The sequence below is a fragment of the Panthera uncia genome, chromosome B1 (assembly GCF_023721935.1).
Source record: "Panthera uncia isolate 11264 chromosome B1, Puncia_PCG_1.0, whole genome shotgun sequence".
Lineage (NCBI taxonomy): Eukaryota > Metazoa > Chordata > Mammalia > Carnivora > Felidae > Panthera > Panthera uncia.
The window spans coordinates 60,482,525-60,508,339 of NC_064811.1; the positions used below are offsets into that span (position 1 = coordinate 60,482,525).

Genomic DNA, 25,815 nt, shown 5'->3' on the forward strand with positions numbered 1-25,815 from the left:
TCTCTCTCTCTCTCTCTCTCTCTCTCTCTCTCTCTCTCTCTCTCTCTCTCCCTCTCTCTCTCTGCCCCTCTTGCTCTCTCTCTCTCTCTCTCTCAAAATAAATAACCTTAAAAAAAATAAAATGGGAACATGGAGGGAGTATGGTAACAATCAGAGACTGTTTTACTTCTAGGATTTATTTGTCCCCATGACCACACTTACAACAGCATATTAAGCTAGCAGACACAAGGCCCAGAAGACATTTTAATGGAGTACTGGGTTTCTTTGGGTGCAGTGTGATGAGAATGCATGTCTTTTTCTCAGATGAGGATAATGAGCATAGGAACAGGTCCAGGAGACCCAGAGGGAAAATCGTTAGGATTTTCTTTAGTTCTCAGGTGAGTTCATTCTTACATGGAGGCAGTTTCCCCCGACCTGAAAAAAATTGGTGAAAAAATAAAAAAGCAAAAAGACAAATACTGAATGGTTCCATTCATATGAGGCATCTAAGGCAGTGAAATTCATAGAAACAAAGTTGAATGGTGGTTCCTAGGGATTGGGACACAGAGGGAGGGGAGTTATTTAAAGGGTACAGAGTTCCAGTTTTGCAAGACGAAAAGTTCGAGAGATTTGTTGCACAACAGTGTAAAAATATACGCAACACTACTGAACTGCACACTTATGATGCATTTATATTATTTTCTTTTAATCACAATAAAAAATGGTGAAAATTGCAAAACGATAAAACAGATAAACAGGACACTCAGATCCTATCTCTAGTACAACTTCCAATTATCCCCAGGCAGGACAGCCTGAAACACGACCTGCTCTACCCAGTACACCGTTTCTTTAGGTATTAAACCCATACAAAAAAATTTTTAAAGTGAAGACCCAAGTATTTATTTAAGATTTCTCTTTAAAAATTTTACTTACTTACTTAATTTATTTATTTATTTAAAAGAGAGACAGAGCATGCACGTGTGAGAGGGGGAGAGGGGGAGAGGGGCAGAGGGAGAGGGAGAGGGAGACAGAGAAATTTAAGCACACTCCACACTCCGTGCAGAAACCAACTCAGGGCTTGATCTCATGACCATGAGATCACGACCGGAGCCCAAGTCAAGAGTCAGATGCTTAACCTATGGAACCACCCAGGTGCCCACCCTCCTTTTTTTCTTAACTTAAAATTCCTTTATATGACAACAGAGTTCATCGTTACAAATCAGGATATTGATTTATACAGACTAAGACAATCTGCAAAGACTAATAATCATATCAAACACTTACTTAGCACTAATTATGTGCTAGGCATTAATCTAAGCACTTTAACAATACTGACTCATTGGCTCATTTAACCCTGATAACAATCCTGTGGTGGATGTCCTATTTTTATCTCCAGATGAGGAAACCGAGGTGCAAAACACTAGTAAGTAAGTGGCTGCTGTGAGTCAAAACAGGCATTCGACTCCAGAGCTAGACCATGAGCACCTGAGGCAGGGACCAAGATTTTTATCTCTGAATTCTTGCACAGGGAGTAGCACTGATTCATAATATAAATTAGTCAGCAACCATTTATTGAGCAATAGATTACAACAGAATTTTGAGGCATTTTTTTTTTTTTACCATTTAGCAGTTCTACACACAAAAAAAGATCTTGCTATCTGCTGCCTCTGTTATTTTAAAAATTTATTATTATTATTATTTTAGTAATTTCTACACCCAACATGCAGCTCTAACTCATAACCCCGAGATCAAGAGTCACATGCCCCACTTACTGAGCCAGCCAGGCACCCCCCTCTACTATTTTTTCTTAAATGTGGTAAGGAGAAACTTTGTTGGAAAGATTATTGAGGGGGGCGGGGACGTGGGGGAGAGGGGTATTGCAACAATAGGGAAAATGCTCTAACCCTAAGATCCCAGAGTACTTCCCCCTATGAACCTTCTAAAATATGATTAAAGTAGTTCTCCTACTTCCCCAGTGTTTGGAGCTCGTGGTCACTGCCAAAGACTCTAACCCACCCTGACAGTTGGTTATCTCATACCCAGGACCAGTGGGGAAAGGAATGAATAAGAGACAGAAAGGCCTGTCTACAGACCAACCACGAGTTCTAGAACCTGGTCTAAAATGGTACGTGGGGGAGGGAGACAGACAAAGGCCTTAAAAGTCATCAAAGAGAATCAAGGGACAACCTTAAAAGGGTTGGGGATAGGGAATAGCTCTTCATGGCTCAATAACCACTTTCTGCAAGCTCAGGAGGAAGCATCTGCATTTCTAAACTAACAGGCTGAGAGTGGCCCTAGTCCATAAAGTCACTCTCTACTGAGGTGTCATAGTCATGTGCCAAATATCAGCAACATTCAGACAAATTTAACCAAAACCTGCACTCCCCACCCAGCACACAGAGGAGGCTCGTGGGAAGAGATGTGGACCCAGGCCACAGTGGAGCCACTCCATATTTCTGGTTGGTATGGCAGGGATGTGGTCAGGACTCACCTGTAGGTATATGGCCCCACTTCTTCTAACCGGGGAGTCTCCCCTCTGAGGATCTCCTCTGGATTGGTGACATTGAAGAAATAGAACTGGGCATACACAGGCAGAGGGGGCTTCTTCCAGGAATCAAAGGTCTCGGAACCATTCCTTAATACAATATTCTGGGGAAGAAAACCAAAAGGAGATTGTGTGAGGCAGTTGGCTTTGAACATAGAGGCAGAGAGAGGGTCACTCCCTGCTCTGACCTCCTGGCTCACTTATTTTCATAGGCATTCAACTGTAGTCCCTTATAAGGAGGGCCATGTCTTAGGTCAATATGAAGCCCACAGCCCTATGAAGCCATTAAAGGTCTTCAATAAATATTTGGGGCAAAGGAAAGGTGGTAGCCATAGCTCATAGGTAGAAATGGGTGTTAGCAAAACCAAGGTCATAGGTTGAGTACCCAAAAGTCCTACTGACTTTATTATGAAGATTCCACTGACTATACACTGCTGTGGAAGGTAGCTTGCCCATATGGTACAACAAGGCAATAGGACCAAGAAGGCTGGATTTGGTTCTTTCAGGTGATGTAGAACCGTACCCATCCTTACCACCTCCACCAGTAGGGGCTTTATGTGAATTTTCTCATTCAATCCCTAGCAAACCCCTGTTTTAAAGATTACGAAGCTGAGCTTTACTGATGTTAACTGCTTAGAGTTTCTTATCTACAATCCTTCCTGCACTTCCCACCCTTACCATGTGTTATGGGCCCCCTCCCAAATTCATATATTGAAATCCTAATGCCTAGTATCTCAGAATGTGACTGCATTTGGAAATAGAGTCTTTAAAGAGAAATTTCAGGTTAAATGGGGTCATGAGGGTGGGCTGTAATCAATATAACTGATGTCCTTATAAGAAGAAGAGATTAGGACTAAATACAAAGGAGAGACCATGTGGAGATACAGGAAGAAGACAACACCTACAAGTCAAGGAGAGAGGCCTCCAAAGAGTCAACCTTACTGATGCCTTCATCTCAGACTTCTAGCACCCAGAACTGGGAGACAATGAACTTGTGCTGTTCAAGTCACCCAGTCTGTGGTATCTGTTACAGAAACCCTAGCAACCTAATAAACCTTGGCTCCCTATGGGAGGAGTATTCTTCTTCACCCTATTGACTTCAGGCTTGGCCAAGTGACTTGATTTGACCAATGAAATGTGGGTGGGATGGGAATACCCAAATTTTGAGCTAGGGCCTTAAAAAGCATGGCAAGTTTCCACTAACCACCCTTTGCCAAGAGAAAAACATGCTTCAGGTAGTTGTGGATCCTTCACCTAAAATGGTGATGTGTTGACCAGACATGAAACCTGGAGTCCAGCCCAGTTCAGCTGGGCCAGCCAACCTCAAACTACAGCCATGGGGCACACCAAGAGTGTGAAATAAATGTCACTGTTACAAGACACTGAGATTTGAAAATTATCTGTTATGGAGCACTGCAACAGAAGCCTGATTAATACAGCGGCCAAGGTTAAGAGACAGAAACCTACTGTTAGTAGGTTGAGGTCCTAACAGTCCTCAACGTGTTAATGGAGGAAAATCAGCATTTTTTACAGTAAAAATTATTGAAGTACACATGAAATATAAAGGGACAGACTGAGAATAAACAACCTGAAATATGAACAGTCATTAACTCTTGAATGTTGGGAATCTGGATCACTGTTATTTTCTCCTTGATGAATTTTGGTATTTTCCAAATTTTTTATAACCACTAAGAAATTGATACTGAAAACAATTTTTAAAGAAGATCAAAAGAGGAAAATGAGATCAAATGACACAGACAATGCAAGGCCAGCAGTGAAACAATAAGACTAGACTGCAAGAGAAGCATTCTCTGAGGTCACCTCTGAGGCTGAGTGAGGCTTTGAGTGACAACAGACAAAGGGACTGGCTTCAAAACATGTTAGATACCACATGCTAAAATGTACTGTGACACAGCACACAAAAGAATGTCAATTTTAGTTTTTTATTTTATTTTTAAAATTTTTATTATTTAAAAGAAAAAATTTAATGTTCATTTATTTTTGAGAGAGACAGAGACAGAGCATGAGTGGGGGAGGGGCAGAGAGAGAGGGAGACACAGAATCGGAAGCAGGCTCCAGGCTCTGAGCTGTCAGCACAGAGACTGATGCGGAGCTGAACCCACAAACCGCGAGATCATGACCTGAGCCGAAGTCTAACCCTTAACCGACTGAGCCACCCAGGCACCCCCAGAATGACAAATTTTATTAGTCCAGGCCACAATTTAATAGAAGGAATGTTGCAAGGAAACTTAGTTATATTGCTCTATTATAAATAGAAAATATCTTGTGGCGCTTGGGTGGCTCAGTCGGTTCACTGTCCAATTCTTGGTATCAGCTCAGGTCATGATCTCATGGTATGTGAGTTGGAGCCCTGCATTGGGCTCTACACGGACAGTGCAGAGCCTGCTTGGGATTCTCTCTCTTCTCTCTCTCTGTCCCTCCCCTGCTCCTGGTCTCTCCCTCTCAAAAAAAAAAAAAAAAAAAAAAAAAAAAAAAAAAAAAAAAAAAAAAATCTCAAGAATCTCTGCAGGACAAAACAAAGTGGCTCTAGGATAAATGAATGCAGAAAACCTAAGCTCATCAAAGCAAAGCTGGTGATCTGGAGGGCTGAAAGTAAATGTACATCCATGAGTTGGCCATGCCATGGAACTGGAGATTATTTGTGGTTTGGCATCCATTGAAAATGTCTAATCATCAGATTTCTACTCAACACATTATTGAAATATTTTTGGCCTTTACTACCAGTACTGATTTGCTGAGAAGAGATCAGCTTCATGAGACAGAAAAATTTAAAGACAAACCATGAAACTCCTATCCTCCAACTTCCCGGATTCAGCTCGGACTCTCCTTGGAGAAGCCCTCACCACCTGCCCTGCATGCACTGATCTTCCTCTGCCCAGCACCTGAGCAGCTGAATCAGTCACTTCAGGCAATTTTTTAAAACGCTTGTGGTCTTTTATCTTATCTCCTAAACCGGAGTCCTAGTTATCTGAAGAGTCAGGCTCAGAGAGCGAGAGAACACCAGAACTGAAAACGGTGCTGAGGTTGAGAAGGGGTGACATGGGGGTTCTGGAAGGGTAAGGGAGTGTGCGGAAGCTCATTCAGCTCCTTAATGTCAGAGCTAGGTCTGGAATCCTGGGTGGCTCTTCTCTACCTTCCAACCCTACTTCTGCGTATAACATTAAAAAAAAAACAAAAATAAAAAAACAACAGGTATAAATATACTACCCATTTTAGTTATACAAGATATACGGTAGAGTTTCTCCACCATAAAGTACACATATAGCTTCCAGAAACAGCTTAGTAACATGAATTTAACCTACCCAAAACTAATATGTTAACTACAAGAAATCTAACATACAATTTATTTCTCTTCTAGAGAATAGATATTTTTTAAGTTCTCTGACTTCATTAAATAAGGACCTCTTTTTCTTGCCCATAAATTTCCAGAATAGGGCAAGGCAATAATGTCCTCTCCTCTGTGAATTCCTTGAGTAATCCCCCTTTAACTGGGTGGATCATCTCTTCCTTTGAACCCCAAAACACATTACATAGGAATTTCATAGGAAAAAAGGGGCCAGGTCAGAAAACATCTTGTAAAAATTGAAGTTAACAGGAATCAACATGAAGCAGGCCATATCAGCAAGCAAAAATGGGAAGGGAAGTGTGTCTATTCAATATGGTCATGTACGAAGTTAACTGTTAGCTTTTTAAAATAGAAGGTGCTAACCTACAAAAATGGGTCCTTTTTTCCCCCTTTAATCTTCCCCACAGTGTCTAGAACAGTGCAGTTCTTGAAGAAACATTAGTTCAATCAACAAAATATAGTTCTAGAAAACTTAGACACCAGCTTCCATCATCTTTACTTATAAAAGGCTAGGTGAGAAGAACTTGCTAGGAGGCAATCAGAGGGGTGCAGAAGGGGTGGAGAGGGGTGCAGAGGGGTACCAGGAGGCAATTGCCCGCATTTGACAAGTGGTCAAATGCAAAGTCACAAGTGTTACAAGTGCCAAGCCTCGTAACAGCAGCTCTCTAGCTACAAATCCAAAGAGCCTTTAAAGTATACCAGAGGAAGTGGTTGTCACATTCAGATACCAGAAAGCAATAGTGTTGTTAGAATCACATAATCATGAGAGATCTAATCCCTATCAGTTTGTGTACCTTCTCAGTAATCCAGTACCCTAAAGAGCTAAGTACAGCCAGTTCCTTTTGTGGGTGGAAAGAAAAAAAACCTGTGTCCTTCCATGACCCCCCTTTCCTAAAACCTGTTTAAACCAGTGCTATACCCACGGTGGTGCTTGGAAAGGATAGAACTATGAATGCAAGTCCTCAAAACACTACGTATGTGCTAGGCATGGTCAGAGATATCCATCAACACAGATATGGTTTCTGCATGCCAGGAGCTTGGCCTCCACTTAGGGGAGTATTGACACACACATGCAACTTAACCGACGGCATGAAGTAGCACGTGATACATGGCCAGTGACTATACCGGACAACAGTCTCGCGAGTGGTCACATAGTGGATTCTATGACCTGAGATGGAGAAAGGCAGTCCTTAAAGTGAGCCGGGGAGAAAAAATAAAAATTTAGCAAGCAGAGGGAGGTCACAGACACCTTATGGACAGCCAGAGTTGATTCAACTATCCTTCCTCCCTGCCTGTTCCGTGGGAATCCTCCGCTTAATCAGAAAGATAGTGAATGTGGAGAATGAGAAAATAAAACATACAGAGCGGGGACAGTGTTAGGTGTGACTGCATATGGTTTTACAAGGAGTAGAGAGACTCATTTAGAGAGGTAGGTTGGGGTCATAGGAGCCTAGATTTCATCTGATATACAATGGGGAGCCATGGAAGATTTCTGAGCTGCAGAGCATTATCGAGAGCCAGGCACAATATTGCCCTTTATCTCATGTAATCTCCCTTAATAGCCTACAAAGTGAAAATCATTTCCCCTGTTTTTACACTTCTGGAGACCAAAGCTCAAAGGTTAGGGGAATGCCTAAGGTTTGCTAGTAGGAGATGGAGTCAGCCTCCCTCCCCAGGACTCACTCTAAACCTGAGCTCCCGGTAATGTTGAATTTTACCAGAGCCTAGTGCTCCTGGAAAGCAGTAAATGGTTCAGGAACCTACCCCCCTTTTGTGTTCCAAGAAATGGCTTCCTGCAAAGAAACACTCTTCCATAGGACTTAGCTAAGATTCCCCTCACTGTTTATCCCCAGACAAGGCCAGACTCAGACCCTCCACATTCCCAGTTTTTGCCTCATTATTGATTAGTTGAATCACAGGTTCCCACTGATCAATAGGAACAAAATGCCTATTAATGTACAGCATGCTGACTATGGCTAATAATACTTTATTGTATGCTTGAAATTTGCTAAGAGAATAGATCTCAAGTGTTCTCACCACACACACACACACACACACACACACACACACACACACACTGAGGTGACAGGATATGTTAATTAGTATTATAATAATCATTTCACAATGCATACATTACTCAAAACATCATGTAGTACACCTTAAATGTATACAGTTAAAATTTCTTGAGTATAGTTGACACACGATGTTACATTAGTTTCAGGTGTACAACATAGTGATTCAATAAGTTTATACATAATGCTATCTTCACAAGTGTAGCTACCATCTGTCACCATACAACACTATTACAATATCACTGACTCTCTTCCCTCTGCTTTCTTTTGCCATGATTTATTCCCATGGCTTATTCATTCCTAACTGGAAGTCAGTATTTCCCACTCCCCTTCACTCATTTTGCTTTCTAACATCAAATACAAAAATCAACTCAGAATGGATTAAAGACGTTAATTGTGAGACCTAAAACCATATAAATCTTAGAAGAGAACACAGGCAACAATTTCTCTGACATCAGCCAAAGCAACATTTTTTTCTAGATATGTCTCCTCAGGCAAGGGGAACAAAAGCAAAAATAAACTATTGAGACTACACCAAGATTAAAAGCTTCTGCACAGCTAAGGAAACCGCAATAGAACAAAAAAGGCAACCTACTGAATAGGAGAAGATATTTGCAAGATATCTGATAGGAGGTTAGTATCCAAAATATATAAACAATTTACACAATTTACACAACTCATACTTGTCATGGTTTACTTGTCAACCATACCTCAATAAGGTGAGGAAAAAATGCTTGTGAACCAAATTTGGTTAAGTTTCTCTCCTTCCCAGCCTTGTTACTCTCCTTCTCAGATGGGAAAAGATCTCCCAAATGCACATCTCCTGCCTCCTACTGCACTAGTCCTTTCAAATAGTCTTTCTTTACCTAGGCTGCATTTGTTTTTTAATTTGGCAATAATTATTGTGCCATGCTGCCTATTTTGCGTTGACACAGGCAAGAGGTGTTTTAGAAGGTTACATGGGCACAAATGGGAATGAGGGCTTGGCTAGGATGATTGTAAGGATTAAATGAGATTTCAGCAGAGAGCTTATCTCAGGCCACCTCAAAATGCTCAATGAATGGTAACTGTGATCCTGATTATTGCCATCTTGAGTGGGGATGGGAGGGTTCCACGTCTTGATTTAAAACAAAAAAGGAGGGGCACCTGGGTGGCTCAGTCAGTGAAGAGTCTGACTTGGGCTCAGGTCATGATCTCCCAGTTCGCGGGTTCGAGCCCCACATCAGGCTCTGTGCTGTCGGCATGGAACCAACTTGGGATCCTCTGTCCCCCCCCCCCCCCCCCGCCCCTCCCCTGCTTGTGTGTGCACTCTCTCAGAAATAAACATTTAAAAAATGAAAAAAATGAAAAGAATAAAACAAAGTTTAACAAAAAAAGAATAAATAAAAAAAGGAATCATGTCACTCCCATTAATCTGCTGAATGTTAAAAAATGAAAGAGAAAAGAAACCACACAGGAAATCTTTAGTCATGATCCTCTCTTCCAGTGCTATCTTTAATTCAGTTTAGGCTGAGACAACGAGGAATTAGCATAAAATCAGAAATAACCAAAATGTCAAACGGAAAAGAATCATTTAGTAAATTATGATAATTCACAGGTTGGAGTAGAAAGCAACCATTTAAATTAGGAAGACTATACCCAAATAAGAAACATGCTCATGATCTATGCTAAACGGAAAAAGACAATGTGTGGACAAGACTAGCAGATAAAATTCAAACATGAAAATGTCAGTGCGGTAAAATACAGTTAATTTTAAAATTTCAATATTTTAATTACCGTCAAAATCTCAAAACATCCACACTAAACATCTAATCGCACACATCTCTATGGGACAGGATTACAAGGCGTCTTCCATTCTCTCTGTTACGTTTTTCTGCATTGGGATTTTTTACAACGGAAATAAATTACTTCTGGAAGCAGAAAAAATAATTATTCCCTTATTTTTTTTTAAATGAAAATCTGAGAAACTCAGATTCTATAAAATGTCACTAATAGGCCCCAAGGGAAAGGAGGCGTGGATCCACAGAGAACCTACTTCATCTAGCCTCTCCCTCTGTCCTTGCAAAAACAAAGGCGAAGCTGATGCCTCATCAGCTGTGGTCAGGGCTCCCACAAAAGCTCCAAGAGCCGCCATCCCCCACACTCAGCCTCACAGTGTTTCTTTCCCTATTATTGCCAGGATGGCTGATTTAGCACACTGTATTCCTTGCTAACTTATCCTGACAAGCACCCAGTGTGTGAAGACTTTCAGAGTGAGAAAGGGCTCGTAATCTCATTTATTTATTAAAGTAAAGATAATCACCTCAGAATTAGGAACCTCAAAAGAGCCAGCATGAATTGACACATGGGTTAACTCCCTGAGTTTATCTTCTTTCGTTTGCATCCAGCTCTTAGGCAACCAAAAATCCAAAGACAAGAAGAAGAGTTTCCAGAAAGGAGGGCACAATCCTTTCCAGAAAAGAGGGTAAAACTGGCTGTTTTTATAACAGTCTGACTTGAACTTCTTCCTCCAAATCTCAAGTCGACTAAGGCAGTTTTGAGATAGAAATAAACATTTAGTACACGGGAGTCTTTAACTAAACAAAGCAAATACAAAGCCTAACAATGAAAGCGATTCTTGACAGCCTGCCAGACTCACGCTGATGGCAGATTCTGTTTCGACCTGGGGTTCTCCTCACCATCTGTGTCTTGCCTCCACCCCTATCGCCATCACCCCCCCCCCTCCCTGGCCACTCTCAGCTGAGTCCACACTCAAGCCAGGTCTCACGCCACATTTAATTCCTTTCAAATCTTGCCCTCAAGTGTTGGCTTTTCCTGTACCTTTAACGTGTCTCTTTTTGTCCACTCCATTGCTAGGTGTGTGTCAAGGAATCCCTGCAAGTCCCACAGTGGACTGCATGTTGTGTGTGTGTGTCTGTATAAGCAGACCAAGTAGAGAAGGAGGAGGGAAATGCAAGAACAGAGGGAAGTTCACAAACACAGCTGCTCCAAAACAGTTGCGACTTTATCGTTACCTTCTTCATTTTTATCTTCTTCCCTGACATTCAGCTCGGGTACCATTACCACCATGGCCAGCTACTATTTACTGGATCTCTAGGAGTCAGGGGGCTGTGCTAGAGCTTTATGCCATCATCTCAGCCTTACGCTAACCCTGCAAGACAAGAATTCCCATTTTTCAGAAAAGGAAATGGTGGCACTGGCTATCCCAAGTTCACGGAGCCAGTAAGTCAAGGCCAGGTCTGTGGGTCTCCAAAGCCCAGGGTTGTGTCACAAAGTACTTTAATTCATAGGTGATACATGCTGAAGGATTCAGGAACAAAGCATTGTGATGTCTGCAACTTACATTCAAATAATTTAAGAAAGAGTATATCAGAGAGAGATGAAGTAAATATGGCAAGATGTCAACAACTGATACGCTGAAGTGAATCAAAATATGGCATGACACATACTCACTAAAATATTATTCATTGCTTATCTGAAATTGAAATTTGACTAGGCATCCTGTATTTTACCCAGCAGCCCTACCTCAGGGAGACAGTGAAACTATGGAGAGGCCCTCACGTAGACTCTGAGACGTTTCTGGGGAGTCAGGCCTTCCCTCTGGAGGAAAGGAAACTAGGGTAGCTGTGCGAAGTCATGTAAACTCCCGGGGCTGAAACAGACAGTGAGGGACTGAGGAAGGGAGAGCTGAGCTCCTTGTGTCCAGGTAGCTTCTCCGCCGTTCATGCTGAGTCCCCCAAAAGCACCTCAACCTCCTGCTCTAGAATGGTCCAGACGGGGCTTCATTTTGACCTTACGCTTCTAGTTTCTACACCAGATCCTCAGGGCATTCAACTGTATACTCCCGGGAGCTTGCTCTGCAAAGGAAGGACTCAGAAACCAACAAGTAATAACCTTAACCTCAAGCCTGGAGAATGTTTGGCACAAGAAGTCATTAATTCTGCCCAATGCAACAAACCAGTTCCCCTGGTCATGAGGAGCCCTTTGCACAATTTAGACATAAAGCTGTGGCTTGGGAACAACTGCTCTTCCTCACTGACGATTTTGCTGGGGCTGTGACAGTTACCAGGCAAACCCTGTAATCAACTGAGTTTTCCAGTTACGCTAAACATCAATGTAAGGACCTAAACCAGTTTTACAATGTGACTTTGGATATTGCTTATAAATTTTAGCCAAGTAGAATATGATGAATTTTTTTTTTTACACATAGTATTGTAGTACTACTACCTAAAGAAATATTGGAAGGATTATTGAGTCGTGTGGTGAATCTGTAGTCTCAACAACCAAATTAATCATTTAAACAACTTATTTTCAGCTAATTAGCCAATATGTATATATGGAGAGATTTCTTTCTTTTTTAAATGTTTTTAAGTTTATTTATTTATTTTTGAGGGGTGGGGGGCAGAGAGAGAGAGAGGAGAGAGAGAGAGAGAGAGAGAGAGAGAGAGAGAGAGAGAGAATATGAATCTAAAGCAGGCTGTATGCCATCAGCGTGGAGTGCAACATGGGGCTCAAACCTACGAACCATGAGATCATGACCTGAGCTGAAATCTAAGAGTTGGATGCATAACCGACTGACCACCCAGGTGCCCCCATATGGAGAGATTTCTACGTGACCAACAGACACAGGCCCTGTTCTCACAAAGAAATTTAGCTAAGGACACAAAATTGGCATGCATGAAGCAGTTAGTGGACAATTACGTGCAAGGCCCAGTAATTCAGCCCAAAGAAGGGCTTATGCCTGAAATTATTTGGATCATCTCTGTTGTATGGACCCATCCTAAAATCCCCACCTGGACATCCCACAGGCTGCTGAAAGTCGATGTGACCAGAAGTGGATTTATGATTTTTCTCCCCTAACCAATCCTAAATCCTACCGATCTTACCTCCTCCTCTTTGCCATTTCTACTCTTGATCCCATAGGTGGTCTGGACTGCAGCAATACTGTGGATGGTCTCTTCTCCAGGATCCTTTCAAGTCTGTTCTCCACCTCAGCCTCCAGAGAGTTCTATCAAAAGTGCCTACAGGAGCAGACACTCTCCCCACTGCTCGAAGGATAAAGTCTGAGGTCCTTGACCTGCTGCACTAAGCCCTGCCATGATCTGATGCAGCTCATCACCTGTCATCATCTGTCATTCCCTGGTAGGCATTTTTCTGCATCAGAGACACTCAACCGCCCACCATTCCCCAGGTACAAGCTGTGTTACTGTGAGTGAGAGCTGACAAGACATGATAAGGCCAAAAGACACAATACTTCCAAGCCAGCCTGATAGAGATCTTTCAGGAAGGCAACACTGGGGGCTTTTTGAACCGGCTGTCCTGGCATAAACTACTTCCAAATGATAATAAACACTGAGGGAACTGTATTAGGCTTGGATGGGAGTAAGTAATACTTTTAAGGAAACTTTCAGGACTCAAGAAGGCTCCTCGTTGTTCTTTTAGTTCACAGAGTGCTACTTAATAATTATACACAACTTCAGGGGCGCCTGGGTGGCTCAGTCGGTTAAGCGGCCGACTTCAGCTCAGGTCATAATCTCGCGGTCCGTGAGTTCGAGCCCCGCATCGGGCTCCGTGCTGACAGCTCAGAGCCTGGAGCCTGTTTCAGATTCTGTGTCTCCCTCTCTCTGACCCTCCCCCGTTCATGCTCTGTCTCTGTCTCAAAAAATGAATAAACGTTAAAAAAAAATTAAAAAAAAAATAATTATACACAACTTCAGCATCCACATCACCATCTACACAGTGTAAACTCACCCAGAGAAAATGCAGGCCAACACGAGCAACCTGGCCTAACAACATGTGAATGATTCTCACTAGACTCCAGATTGATAAAACTCCCCAAATAGCAAAATACTAGTTTGCTGGTTTGCTTTGTTTTTTTAAAATTTCTCCCTGAGGGGCGCCTAGGTGGCTCAGTTGGTTAAGCATCTGACTTCCTCAGTCGGTTAAACATCCAACTTCGGTTCAGGTCATGATCTCACGGTTTCGTGGGTTCGAGCCCCATGACAGGTTCTGTGCTGACAGCTCAGAGTATGGAGCCTACTTTAGATTCTGTGTTCCCCACATCTCTCTGCCTCTCCCCCTCTCATGCTCTGTCTCTGTCTCTCAAAACTAAATAAAAATGTTAAAAAAAAATTTATAAAAATTCCTCTGTTAAATTAAACACACCCAATCCAGACTCTCCTAGTAATGTAAGTCATTCCCATTACTTACCTTTTCTTATTCTCTGTTGAGGTAAAAGGAATAAGCCTACCATTAGCATTCTACCCTAATTCTCTGACCTTATTTTAACTCAGGAACAAACAAACGCATTGACTTTTTTTTTCAACGTTTTTTTTTTTTTTTTTTTTTTTTTTTATTTATTTATTGGTGGGACAGAGAGAGACAGAGCATAAACGGGGGAGGGGCAGAGAGAGAGGGAGACACAGAATCGGAAACAGGCTCCAGGCTCCGAGCCATCAGCCCAGAGCCCGACGCGGGGCTCGAACTCACAGACCGCGAGATCGTGACCTGGCTGAAGTCGGACGCTTAACCGACTGCGCCACCCAGGCGCCCCCGCATTGACTTTTTTTTATGTCACTGCTGATGAACTCATTTTGCTTTAATTGCAATCGTAATAATTCACCTAATGAGATCTGACAGTTGACATTCAAGTGTTAGTTCATGTGGAAGCTGCTACTCTATAAATGACAGACAGGACAGCAGGGTGGGGTAGCTTTCCCGAAAAGCTCCTGCTACCAAACACCCGCTGGAGGACTCTTTAAATGCTTCCACATAATAACAAATGTGAAACCAAGGTTGACAACTGCCAGCCCAAAGAGAGAGAAAGCAGCCACCAGATGAAACTTAATCAAAATGACCAGGTGAGGGGCACCTGGGTGGCTCAGTCAGTTAAGCATCTGACTCTTGGTTTTGGCTCAGGTCACGATCTCGCAGCTTTGTGAGTTCGAGCCCCGCATCAGGCTCCGTGCTGGCTCTGTGGAGACTGCTTGGGATTCTCTGTCTCTCTCTCTCTCTGCCGCTCCCCCCACTTGTGCTCTGTCTCTAAATAAATAAATAAATACTTAAAAAAAAAAGGACCAGGCATTGGAGAAATAGATGTGTATGCAGAGGGTGTGGTTGAAGGAGTGACTGAGAAAGAGGATTTTAGACGTGAATATATAAGAAGTGTGTCCCATGAAAATAATGCCAGGTTCTGTGTGTAACTTCTGGAGCCCCTCTTATTATTTTACAGCCTATTTGGTTGCAACTGTATCTCTCAAAGTCGATATAAGCGATGCGTTCATCACCTACTTCTATCTCTGCCTCCTCTCCCTTCCATTACTGTTGATTATGAGAAGTACAGTGTTAAAAGCAACTACTCTTAAAGTGGGGTTTGCAAGAGTGATCTCATCATTATAACAATGGTATTCTGCCTCTCTTTCTCTACAGAGTGTGAAACTCAGTGCTGAAGGGGCCAGGTGGGTGTGGCAAGTGAAGTGATGCGAGTTTGCACATTAGTGTGCATGGCAAACCCTAGCGATGATACTCATTTCTCCATAGAAATATGCCCGCTTTCATTTTTGCCAAACACATGACCCTCTGGGGCTCTTTCATTTTCCTTCTTTTACCTTCGTTTACCTTCCTTTCCTTCGTTTACCTTCGTTTACCTTCCTCTTTTGGTAACGAGGTTCAGATACAAACAGGTATTTTTCTCTACTCTAAGAGAGACAACAGGGCAGGCACGATGACAAAGGGCACCTTCCCTGCGCCTCGGAGTTAGGGAGCCAACAGGAATGAGAAGGGCCATGGGAATCAGGAGGGAGGTCCCCTCTGAAGGGCAGCCCCATTCTGCTCAGACTGTGGACACAGACTAGCACGCACAGCATCCACATGTTTCAAGAGAGGCTGGAAACTTGAGTTCTTGGGTGAAGTTTCTAGATTTTAAAGGTATAGTGAGGCAATCAATGACCACTGGTCTACAAAGCGTAATGAAAGCGTGAAGCTGAAGAACAACCCGAGCAATAATATGCAAAGGAAATCATCCCCGAAGATGTAAGTTTTCGTCTATTCGTCCTTCCACTCATCCGAGTAATATTTACTGAACGTGTATTTTGTGTGACGGTGCACTTGGTGGTAGGGACGATGGCACAAAGCTAAAACTGGCAGGGCCCCCACCTTCGAAAATCCCTGGCAGGGCTGAGGCTGGAGGGGAATTATGCAATAATTCAATTACGGAGATGCTGATGGTCTAGTCTAGTCTGATCAGCACACAGGGAAAGCAGGGGATTCACTGAACCTGCATCTCTGATGACCCAAACTACCATCTTTAACCATGGACTTGTGCGGAGACCAAAGGAACATGTGTATAACACACTAGACAAAATCCTCGTGGTTTGAAGACATTAATAGCATAGTTTCCAAACTGTTCTTACAGAAACAACAGGGATATGAAGTTATTTTTTAAAGTTATTCTAAAAATTGTCATAATTAATTAAATGAAAACTAGATCAGCAGCTCTCAGAGTGTGGCCTGAGGGCCCCTGGGGGTCCCCAAGACCCTCTAAGGGGGTCCACAAGGTTAAAAACTATTTTCCTAATAATCTTAAGACATTAGTTGCCCTTTTCATGTTCATCCCCTCATGAGTGTAGAGTGCAGTTTTCTAGAGGTCACCAGACATATAATGATGTCATTGCTCTCTGACAGCTAATACGTGTTTGTGTATTCTTGTGCTTTAAAAATTTACCCGTTTTAATTTCTAATATTGTAAATATTGATAGATATAACTCACACAAATGTAAGCTCTTTAGGGTCTTCAGTTTAAGAATGTAAAGGGGCCTGAGCCCAAAAAATTTGAATTAGATTATAAATTCTGTAAGTGTAGGGATTGTGTCTACTTTATTACTGTATCCACAGCTCCCAGCACATTGTCTCGCAAATGGTCCACACTCGGTAAATATTTGCTAAATAAATGAATGACTGCCAAAGTATATATGTAAATATTTTTAGATATAGACTGCAAAAACCAAAAGTAGCCTTATTTTCCTCAGTTGCTTTTGACTAGTTACCAGTTTTGATGAAAAATGGTCCCCTCATTTAGTATACCATGTATATATAGTATATATATATCTTGAAGATACAGGCCATAAATGCCTAGTCACTTGGCCAACATCCTATGTTTTCATTAATGCTCTTACAATCCCACCTGCTGATTCTTCCCCAGGAAACAAGCAAATGTCTGGCAGAACAGATGGCCCCTTTGCTGTGGCCTGACAGAATGAAATCTTGCACTTTATTAAGCAAGAAAGCAAAAACGGTTCTCGCAAACAACCACCTTCCCCTCCCCCCATCTTTCCTTTAATGTAAACTTGAAGAATAATAGTAATCACTAGTAGTAATATCCTCAACTAGAATTATCATCTCTCTTATATGTCAACTTCACTAGATGAAATTAAAAATAAATAGAGTGGGAACAGAAGCATCTCATTTTTGTAAAGTATATCTGTTAGTATGTGTGCACAAATAAAAACATGGAATAATTAACAATATGTTAACAGTAGTTATCTTTGTTTTATTAATTTTTGTTGCATCTGACTTTTTATGATGGCATGTATTTCCTATCAGAAAAATAAACAAAAATAAAGAATAAAATACAAAGGTTAAAAAAAAAAAAGGAAATGCCATCTGGAGGAGTGAAGATGTGGGCTGCCATAACCACCATCCAAACCAGTCACGGGCTTGATGGTTAGCTTTTTATTTTTTAGTTTTTTTAATGTTTATTTATTTTTGAGAGAGAGGGTGAGTGAGAGAGAGACAGAGTATGAGCAGGGGAGGGATGAGAGAGAGGGAGACAGAGAATCTGAAACAGGCTCCAGGCTCTGAGCTGTCAGCACAGAGACTAACGTGGGGCTTGAACCCACGAACTGTGAGATCATGACCTGAGCTGAAGTCAGAGGCTTAACTGACTGAGCCACCCAGATGCCCCTTCATAGTCTGCTTTTCAACTTGGGTGCCAGGCCTAAGGAGTCTGATTCAGCAGGGCTGGTAGCATCTGTACTTTTTATTTTGACTTTCTTTATTTAAACGTTTATTTATCTATCTTGAGAGAGAAAGAGAGCACGTGTGCAGGCAAATGAACAGTGGAGGGGCAGAGAGAGAGGGAGAGAGAGAATCCCAAGCAGGTTCCTCGCTGTCAGCACAAAGCCCACACAGGGTTCGATCTCAGTTACTTGTGAGATCATGACCTGAGCCAAAATCAAGTCAGACGCTTAACTAACTGAGCCACCCACATGCCCTGCATCTGTATTTTTTAAACTCCATAAGTGATTTTGATGTCATTCCTAGAGTCTAGGGACCACACTGACAACAAATGGTTTACTCCATTGTCTTAGCCAATAATAATGAATGCATTCGTGGTCACCGTGAATTAGTAAGATGTTGAAAGAAACATAATATGATTTTGATATCACAAGATCATGTTTCTAAGAGCCAAGGAGGGGTTGGATAATTTTGCTTAAGAGTTAAAGAATATTGCGAGGATACTACTGCCTCTGTTTAAGGATCTATGATTTCTGCTCGTGCTGAGCCAATCACATTACTCTGTCACAAATCTGGAAGGGAGAAACCAAGAGATAAACCATGTCCATGGGAGGCCAGCAGCTGGAGTGTCACATGGGGTTGGGGCTGAGGAAGCACTGGATGAGTAAACAGCCCGGGCCCAACAAGTAAACAGAGGAAACTATTCGGTAGGGCAACCAGAGGAACAGTGGGGGGACACAGAGTGTGCCCGGGTCCTGCTAACTTTCCAGTTTCTACTGTACCCTTAGGAGGCCTTACTGTCCTGTGGTTCTCACCCTTAGAGTTCCAGGAGCTTCCTCTTCCAGCTTTACAAAAAAAAAAAATTACCATTCTGCAGCCAGCTTGAGTTGGCCTTAGCTTCTTGCTCCTCTTTATTGCTAAGAAGTGGAGGAGAATGTGGCATGTGAGAATAGAACTTATTATCCAAACCAAGGATCTTTTATTTTTTTTTAATGTTTATTTATTTTTGAGAGAGAGAGACAGACAGAGAGAGACACAGAAAGAGAACATTAGTGGAGGAGGGGCATAAAGGGAGAGAGAGAATCCCAAGCCGACTCCACACTGCCAGTGCAGAGCCTGATGTGGGGCTCGAACTCACAAACCATGAGATCATAACCTGAGTCAAAATCAAAAGTTGGACACTTAACTGACTGAGCCACCCAGGTATCCCAAACCAAGGATCTTTTAAACCGTAATTTTTTTAAATGTTTATTTTTGAGAGACAGAATGTGAGCAGAGGAGGGGCAGAGAGAGAGGAAGACAGAGAATCTGAAGCAGGCTCCAGGCTCCACACTGTCAGCACAGAGCCAGATGCGGGGCTCGAACCCATGAACCCTGAGATTATGACCTGAGCCAAAGTCAGACGCTTAACTGACTGAGCCACCCAGGTGCTCCAAACCAAGGATCTTTTAAAAGAAAAGAGGGTGCCAGTAATTATGCCAGGACAACAGGTATAAATAAATCAGGACTGTTGCAGGCAACAGAGTATATGCTCATCCTTGGGGTGGGAAAAGTGATTTAGGAGACCCAGCTTACATGCCTAACCCTACCCCTTCCCCTCCATCCAACCTCTGATAAGTCAGTTATTTACATTTCTAGTGGCACATAAATATAAAGGCAGTTTGATACCCACCATCATATTTAAAAACTGACATAGGCTTGGGGCCGCCCAAGTGGCTCAGTCAGTTGAGCGTCTGACTCTTGATATTGGCTCAGGTCATGATCTCCTGGTTCATCAGTTCGAGCCATCATCGGGCTCTGCATTGGACGTGAGACACCTGCTTGGGGTTCTCTCTCTCCCCCTTTCTCTGCCCCTCCCCTGCTCATGCTCTCTCCCTCTCCCTCTCTTTTTCTCTGTCCTTCTCTCTCTGTCCCTTCCCTGTTTTCTCCCACGCACTCGCTTGCTCTCCCCCTCTCACTAAATAAATTTTTTAAAAAACTGGCACAGGCTCAGGTTCCTTGACTGTAAAATAACAGATTAAGTGGTGCTTAAGGTTTTTTCTTATTCTAAGGTCCTAAGTCGTCATAACCCTGAAAACAGGCAATTCAGGAGATGCAAGAAAGATCCTTTTAAGATTGGATACAGTTGATTGTCTTTACATACACATACGTGAAGATGTTTAACTAATTCAACTGTAAAAAAGAAGACCCCCACATATCCACCTTTAATGTTATTTGGTTAATTTAGCGGTGATTGTATCTCATTTTTTGAGGCATCAGCAGAACGGCTCCCAAGTTACATGGCTCCTAAAAGAGGCTAGCTGATGTCGCTTGCCCAGAGCCTCAGGTCCCAGCCAAGGATAAGTATATTTCTCCTGTTCATCTCATCCCTGACACCGAATGCTTTCACCCTTCCTTGGCCTGGGCACAGGAAGGAAAACCTGTGAGCCGTCTCTTTTCTTCTCACTGGTTCCCTTGCCAGCCCACTTCTTCTTCACCAGCCCTGACTCTGGCTGGCACTGCAGCCCCATTTTTGGGAGGCCTTCAAACTGTCCATGCGTCTAAGGGCAAGCTTAATATTCTGAGCTGCAATGTTGCTCTTAAACAAAGCTCACACGCCTGAGGCACAGAATCTCAGAAGTCTGGCGCTAGAAGGAACCTTCTCTCGACATAAGCTTCAGTTCACAGATGAGAAAACGATAGCTGAAAACAGTAACAAATGTTACCATCTGGGCCCTCCGCAAGGTGCTTTTTTCCAGCAATCCTTTTACTTCACTCCTGGCGACAACTCTAAGGCAGGTGTTATTTCAAAATGAGAAACCCGAGGTTTTTTGAGGGGTTCAATATTCGCTACTGGGCTTGCTCAACTTCACCCAAGTATTTCATAATGACAGAAACAAAGAATGTTAACCAAGTTCTGCTGATTCCTAGAACACTGCTCTTTCAACTACAATGATCAAATGTGAGGCAACAGGCATTTGTTGTGTACCTACCGGTGTGTGCTGAGTGCCAGGAGAATTAGGGGGGTCATCAAAGGAGACAGAACGTAAAAATCTGCCCTCCCGGGTTCCAAGGAGGAAAAAGAGGTTAAATGGTTTCTGCAAAGCTCTGTCTTCAGGAAGTCAATACACTTGAGAGAGAAGGCCTGGTTAGTGCTCAGAATATCCTCTAAGAAGTGGGTGTGAGCAGACAACGAGGGAGACGTTACTGTGCCTGTTTTGCAATTGAGAAAACTGAAGCAGAAAGAATTACAGGGCTTGCTCAATACAAGGCGGTAACCAGCGAGGCCAAGAATGGAGCCAGGGGCACCTGGGTGGTTCAGTCGGTTGAGCATCCAACTCTTGATTTTGGCCCAGGTCATGAATTCAGGTGTCATGGGATTGAGTCCTGCGTCAGGCTCCATGAGCATGGAGCCTGGTTAAGATTCTCTCTCTCTTTCCCTTTGCTCCTCTCCCCCGGATCATTCTCTCTCTCTCTCACTCTCAAAACAAAAACAAAAACAAAAACAAAAAATAAACAAAGAATGGAATCAAATTGTCTTGGTTCCTTCCACTCCATTCACCGGCCAAAATTTAAATCTCCCTTTAATCTTAAAATCTCCCTGCAAATTATTTTAATAGGGATTATGTTACTTTGCTTCTCACAATTAGCCAAACCTATTCATTTGAATTTCTCCCCTTTCCTGTCTTCTTTTTTGATATAGACCAGTCAGGGCATGGAAAATCTTCAGATGAAAAAACAAAAACAAAAACAAAAACAAAAACAAACTGGGAGTATCAGACCAGATTACATTATAAGCATATTAAGGTCAAGTTAACTATATTAAGGTCAAGAATCATTCCATAATGATACTAATGGAAAGAATGACAGCAGCCGTAACTGATCACCTATCCTCTGCCTGATACTGTCCCGGGTGCTTTACACAGATTACCTCCCTCAGTCTCACAACAGCACACACAGAGGCAGGGTTTGTGGGAAGCTTATACAGTGTGAGGAGACCCTTCCTAAGAAAAAAGAAAATTTTGGATACAGAATTAGGTGGAGGCTATTGGAAGGGCCTGTGCATGTGAGGGCCTCAAGCATAAGCTTTGTGTGCTTCATGGTAAATGCACCACTGTGCCTAAGATAGCTAACATCCTTACTTTCCCAAGAAATGAAATTGAGGCTCATGGTACTTCAGTAACTTGCCCAGAATCAAAAAGCTTGCAAATGGTAAGGTCAGGATTTGAATACAGGATGTCTGACTTCAAATCTCATATATTTTTCCTTTGCGCATGTGGCTTCTAACAAAAATAAAACTGACTTACAAAGCACTAAAGATATCCCATGAAAATTACCCATTTTCCCTAATAATTCCTACAACCTCTCTATTTTTGTGAGTTGTTTTTATCCTCATTTACAGATGGGGAAACCCAGAATCAGGAAACCTAGCCCAAGGTCATGCAGCTAGAGCATGGTGGACCAGGACTGATGTCCAGGGGTGTAGACCGCAGAGTCCTTACTCTGTCCCACTATCCCAGGCCACCACACTGCAGGTGACCGGGGAGAACAGAATGGTAATGATGGTCATGCATGCCCTCTGGCCGACTTGGCAACATTCCTGTCCACTGGAACTAGCCCTGTCATTTAACTGTATATGCCACCTTGCATGGTGTTCTTTAACGGGGTTGGGCAATTCTGAAAATCCACTTCCCCTGTACTATGATTTATTAGTCTGATCAGAGTCCATTCCTCACAGAGAAAACCAGATAAAAAAGCCAATCACCAAGTATCAGTGCAAACTCAAGGCCCAGGCAAACTGCTGTACAGCCACCTCCCTACCTATCCATGAAATGGAGACCCACAAAGCATCTGAGGGCTGGTAACATCTGAGGCACCAGGGAGACAGCTCCTCTCATAGGGCTCTTCTGAAACAGCCTTTTAAAGCCACACAAGAAGATTCACATAGGGACTGTAATTGCATTGCTTAACTCTGGTCATCTAGGGAAGGGTTTATATCCCTAAACAATCTTGCCATGGATTTGCAGGTGGCCAAGAGCAGAAAAGATGCTATTTAGTTTTCTTCCTTCATGGGTACTCAGGGAAAACAGTGGTCTTTGAGAAGCTCAGACAGTGGGTTTCATCTTCCCTTACTAATGTGAACTTAGGGGCGCCTGAGTGGCTCGTCGGTTAAGTGTCTCTTAATTTCGGCTCAGGTCATGATCTCATGGTTCATGGGATCAAGCCCCATGTGGGGCTCTGCACTGAGAGCAAAGACTCTACTTGGGATTCTCTCTCTTCCTCTCTCTCTGCCCCTCCCTCTCTCTCTCTCTCTCATTCTGAAAATAAATAAGTAAACTTTAATAAAAAATGTGAACTTAATGTTTCCTTAACATAAACTTTAAAATTAAATTATGCTTTACCATGACTTTTTTTTTTTTAATTTACCTTTAACTGCCAGATTTCAAGTAACTGATGGCTTTTCATGACCTCTATTAAAGGAACATGTCTGGGGGCACCTGGGTGGCTCGGTCAGTTAAGTGTCCGACTTCGGCTTAGGTCACGATCTCATGGTCCGTGAGTTCAAGCCCCACATCGGGCTCTGTGCTGACAGCTCAGAGCCTGGAGCCTGTTTCAGATTCTGTGTCTCCCTCTCTCTCTCTGCCCCTCCCCTGTTCATGCTCTGTCTCTCTCTGTCTCAAAAATAAATAAACATTAAAAAAAAATTAAAAAAATAAAGGAACATGTCTGTTGCCACCTGGATGACACAACTTGACTGGGAGTTCAGTGATCAAACTGTTCTTTTTTTTTTTTTTTTTTTTAATCCATCCAGCAGCAAGTGAAAACCAGTGGCAGAAGTAAAACTTGTGGTTATCGGTGCTAACAAGAAAGGCTGCTCCAATTATTTTTTTTTTTTTTAAGGAAAAAGTGATCCCAGTAACTCTCTCTTGTTCCTCTTTCCACACAGATTGGTGGGTGTGTGTGAAAGGGCAGAAGGAATGAGCACTGGTAAAGTCAAATGACCCACACGTCTTCTGAAATGATCAGCTCTCCAGGCCACTCATCTAGGCTAAAAGACAGGTTCAGATTCTTTCGAGAACCTCAATGCATCCTTGCCTGAAGTTTATGGTAATTTAAGAAGAACAAGAATCCAAAGTGAGACAAAGCAACACAGAGGATGGGTACAAGATACCACATGCTTAGTTGGAAGGTACCTTGCGGAGACTCCGATGGACTGAAATGCTACCCAGTCCAGAGGCCTGCCCTCTCTGCTGACTGCCCTGCCCAGTCCAGGAAGGCAAGAACACAATAGACCGCACACCCGCTTCTCATTCACAGCCCTACACCACTTCAAAGGCCACAGCAAGCAGCCAAGAAACCTGCCTGGGCTGTGGTGTTTTTCATTTAGTTTTGTTTTTTCATGAAGTGGGTGGGAAATATGTTTGGGCCGAGCTGAGACTGGGGCGTCGTAGAGAGGGCGTGGAGGGGTATGCAAATGATAGAATGTAAGTGAAAGCTTAAAAAAAAAAAAAAAGTCTAGACCCATAATTTTATCCTATTATTCCTCCCCATCCTTCTTGAACCCTTACCTACCAACCTCGAGAAGACAAATACGAAAGGAGGGCTCTGGTCGGGAGGGTCTGCCGGGGTGCAGATGTTCTTTGCAGGAGGTACAGCAGTCCGAGGGTGGGCTGGAAGTGTCCCCCGCCCAACACGGGAGCGCGCGCGCGTACACACACACACACACACACACACACACACACACCTCGCCAGCCTCACCTTCTCGATGGTCTGGTCCACGGCCTTCTGGAAAACCCGAGCCACCAGCAGTGTGACGCTGGTCACCAGCAGGAGCAGGGACAGCGTCCCGACCGTGTAGAAGCAGCACCTGCCCATTTTGCGCGCCGCTCCCGGGCCGGGCCTCGCGGGCCGGCGACTCGACAGAAAGGAGGGAGGGGCCGCCGCTGCAGCGGCCTCAACACCCGCGACCCCGAGGTGCCCGCGGTCCCGGCTCTGCGCCCGGCTCCCGGCTCCGCGGCTGGGCTCCGGCTCCCGCGCGCCTGCCTGGCGGCCCGGGGAGGGGACGACCCGCTTCGGTTTCGGTTTCCCTCGCTCGGGCAGTCGGGCGCCGGCCCCGCTTAGTCAGGAGCGAGAGAGGGAGCGCGCAGGGCGGTGACGCTCGCCGGCCCGGTTCGCCGCAGCCCCGGGAGGCGACGGCCAGCAGCTGCGCGGGGAAACGGGCGGGGCGGAGGCTGAGCCCGCAGTCATGTGCCCCGCGGCGGCCGCCGCGATTCGGCCCGAGCGAGCCGCGCGCGTCCCGGGCGGCCCCCTGGCGCTGCGGCTCACGGACCGCGGCCGAGCCCAGATGCGCCCCCGCCTCCCCGACGCAGGCCCGCCCGGGTCACTCCGGAAATTCGCCTGGACTCCCACGGCCATTCACACAGACGCTTCGCACGAGTGAACTGCGGACATACCAAGTGCCAAGCACTGGGGATGCGGGGTGGATACCACATTGCCCCTGCTCTAGACAGGCTCACCAGTTAGCAGGACACTGTTACAGCAGTTCATGCACAATGTTACAAGTGCTCTTCCGAGGTGCGTGCTGAGATCTGTGCCCGCAAGCGTGTTCTGCCCCCCGGGAGGGGGGGGCACCTAGGACCCCACAATTGAAATGGATCTTGGGGAATGTGGAAGGGGTGTGTGCAAGGGTGTGAGAGGTATTTCAAGGAGAGGAAAAAAGTGTGCTAAGACATTGGGCGTGAAAGAGCAAGATTGAAGGAGGAAAGAAAAATTCCTTTTGAGTCTAGGTTCAGGTGTGCAGAGTGCAGGGTGGGAGGTGTTGAGGTCCCTTAGGGTCAGACTCTGAAAGGCTCTTTGTG

The 25,815-nt window shown here is 43.8% G+C and overlaps 1 protein-coding gene across 1 annotated transcript in view; it reads right to left on the reverse strand.

The window, feature by feature from the left end:
* SCARB2 (scavenger receptor class B member 2) overlaps positions 1-25,046 on the reverse strand; it is a 74,267-nt gene extending 49,221 nt beyond the window's left edge. The window contains exons 1-2 of the mRNA XM_049630670.1: positions 24,716-25,046; positions 2,471-2,628 (exon numbers count right to left, since the gene is read on the reverse strand). Coding sequence (XP_049486627.1) covers positions 2,471-2,628; positions 24,716-24,832 — 275 coding nt within the window. The 5' untranslated portion in view covers positions 24,833-25,046. The remainder of the gene's footprint in view (positions 1-2,470; positions 2,629-24,715) is intronic.
* Between the last annotated feature and the right edge of the window lie 769 nt (positions 25,047-25,815).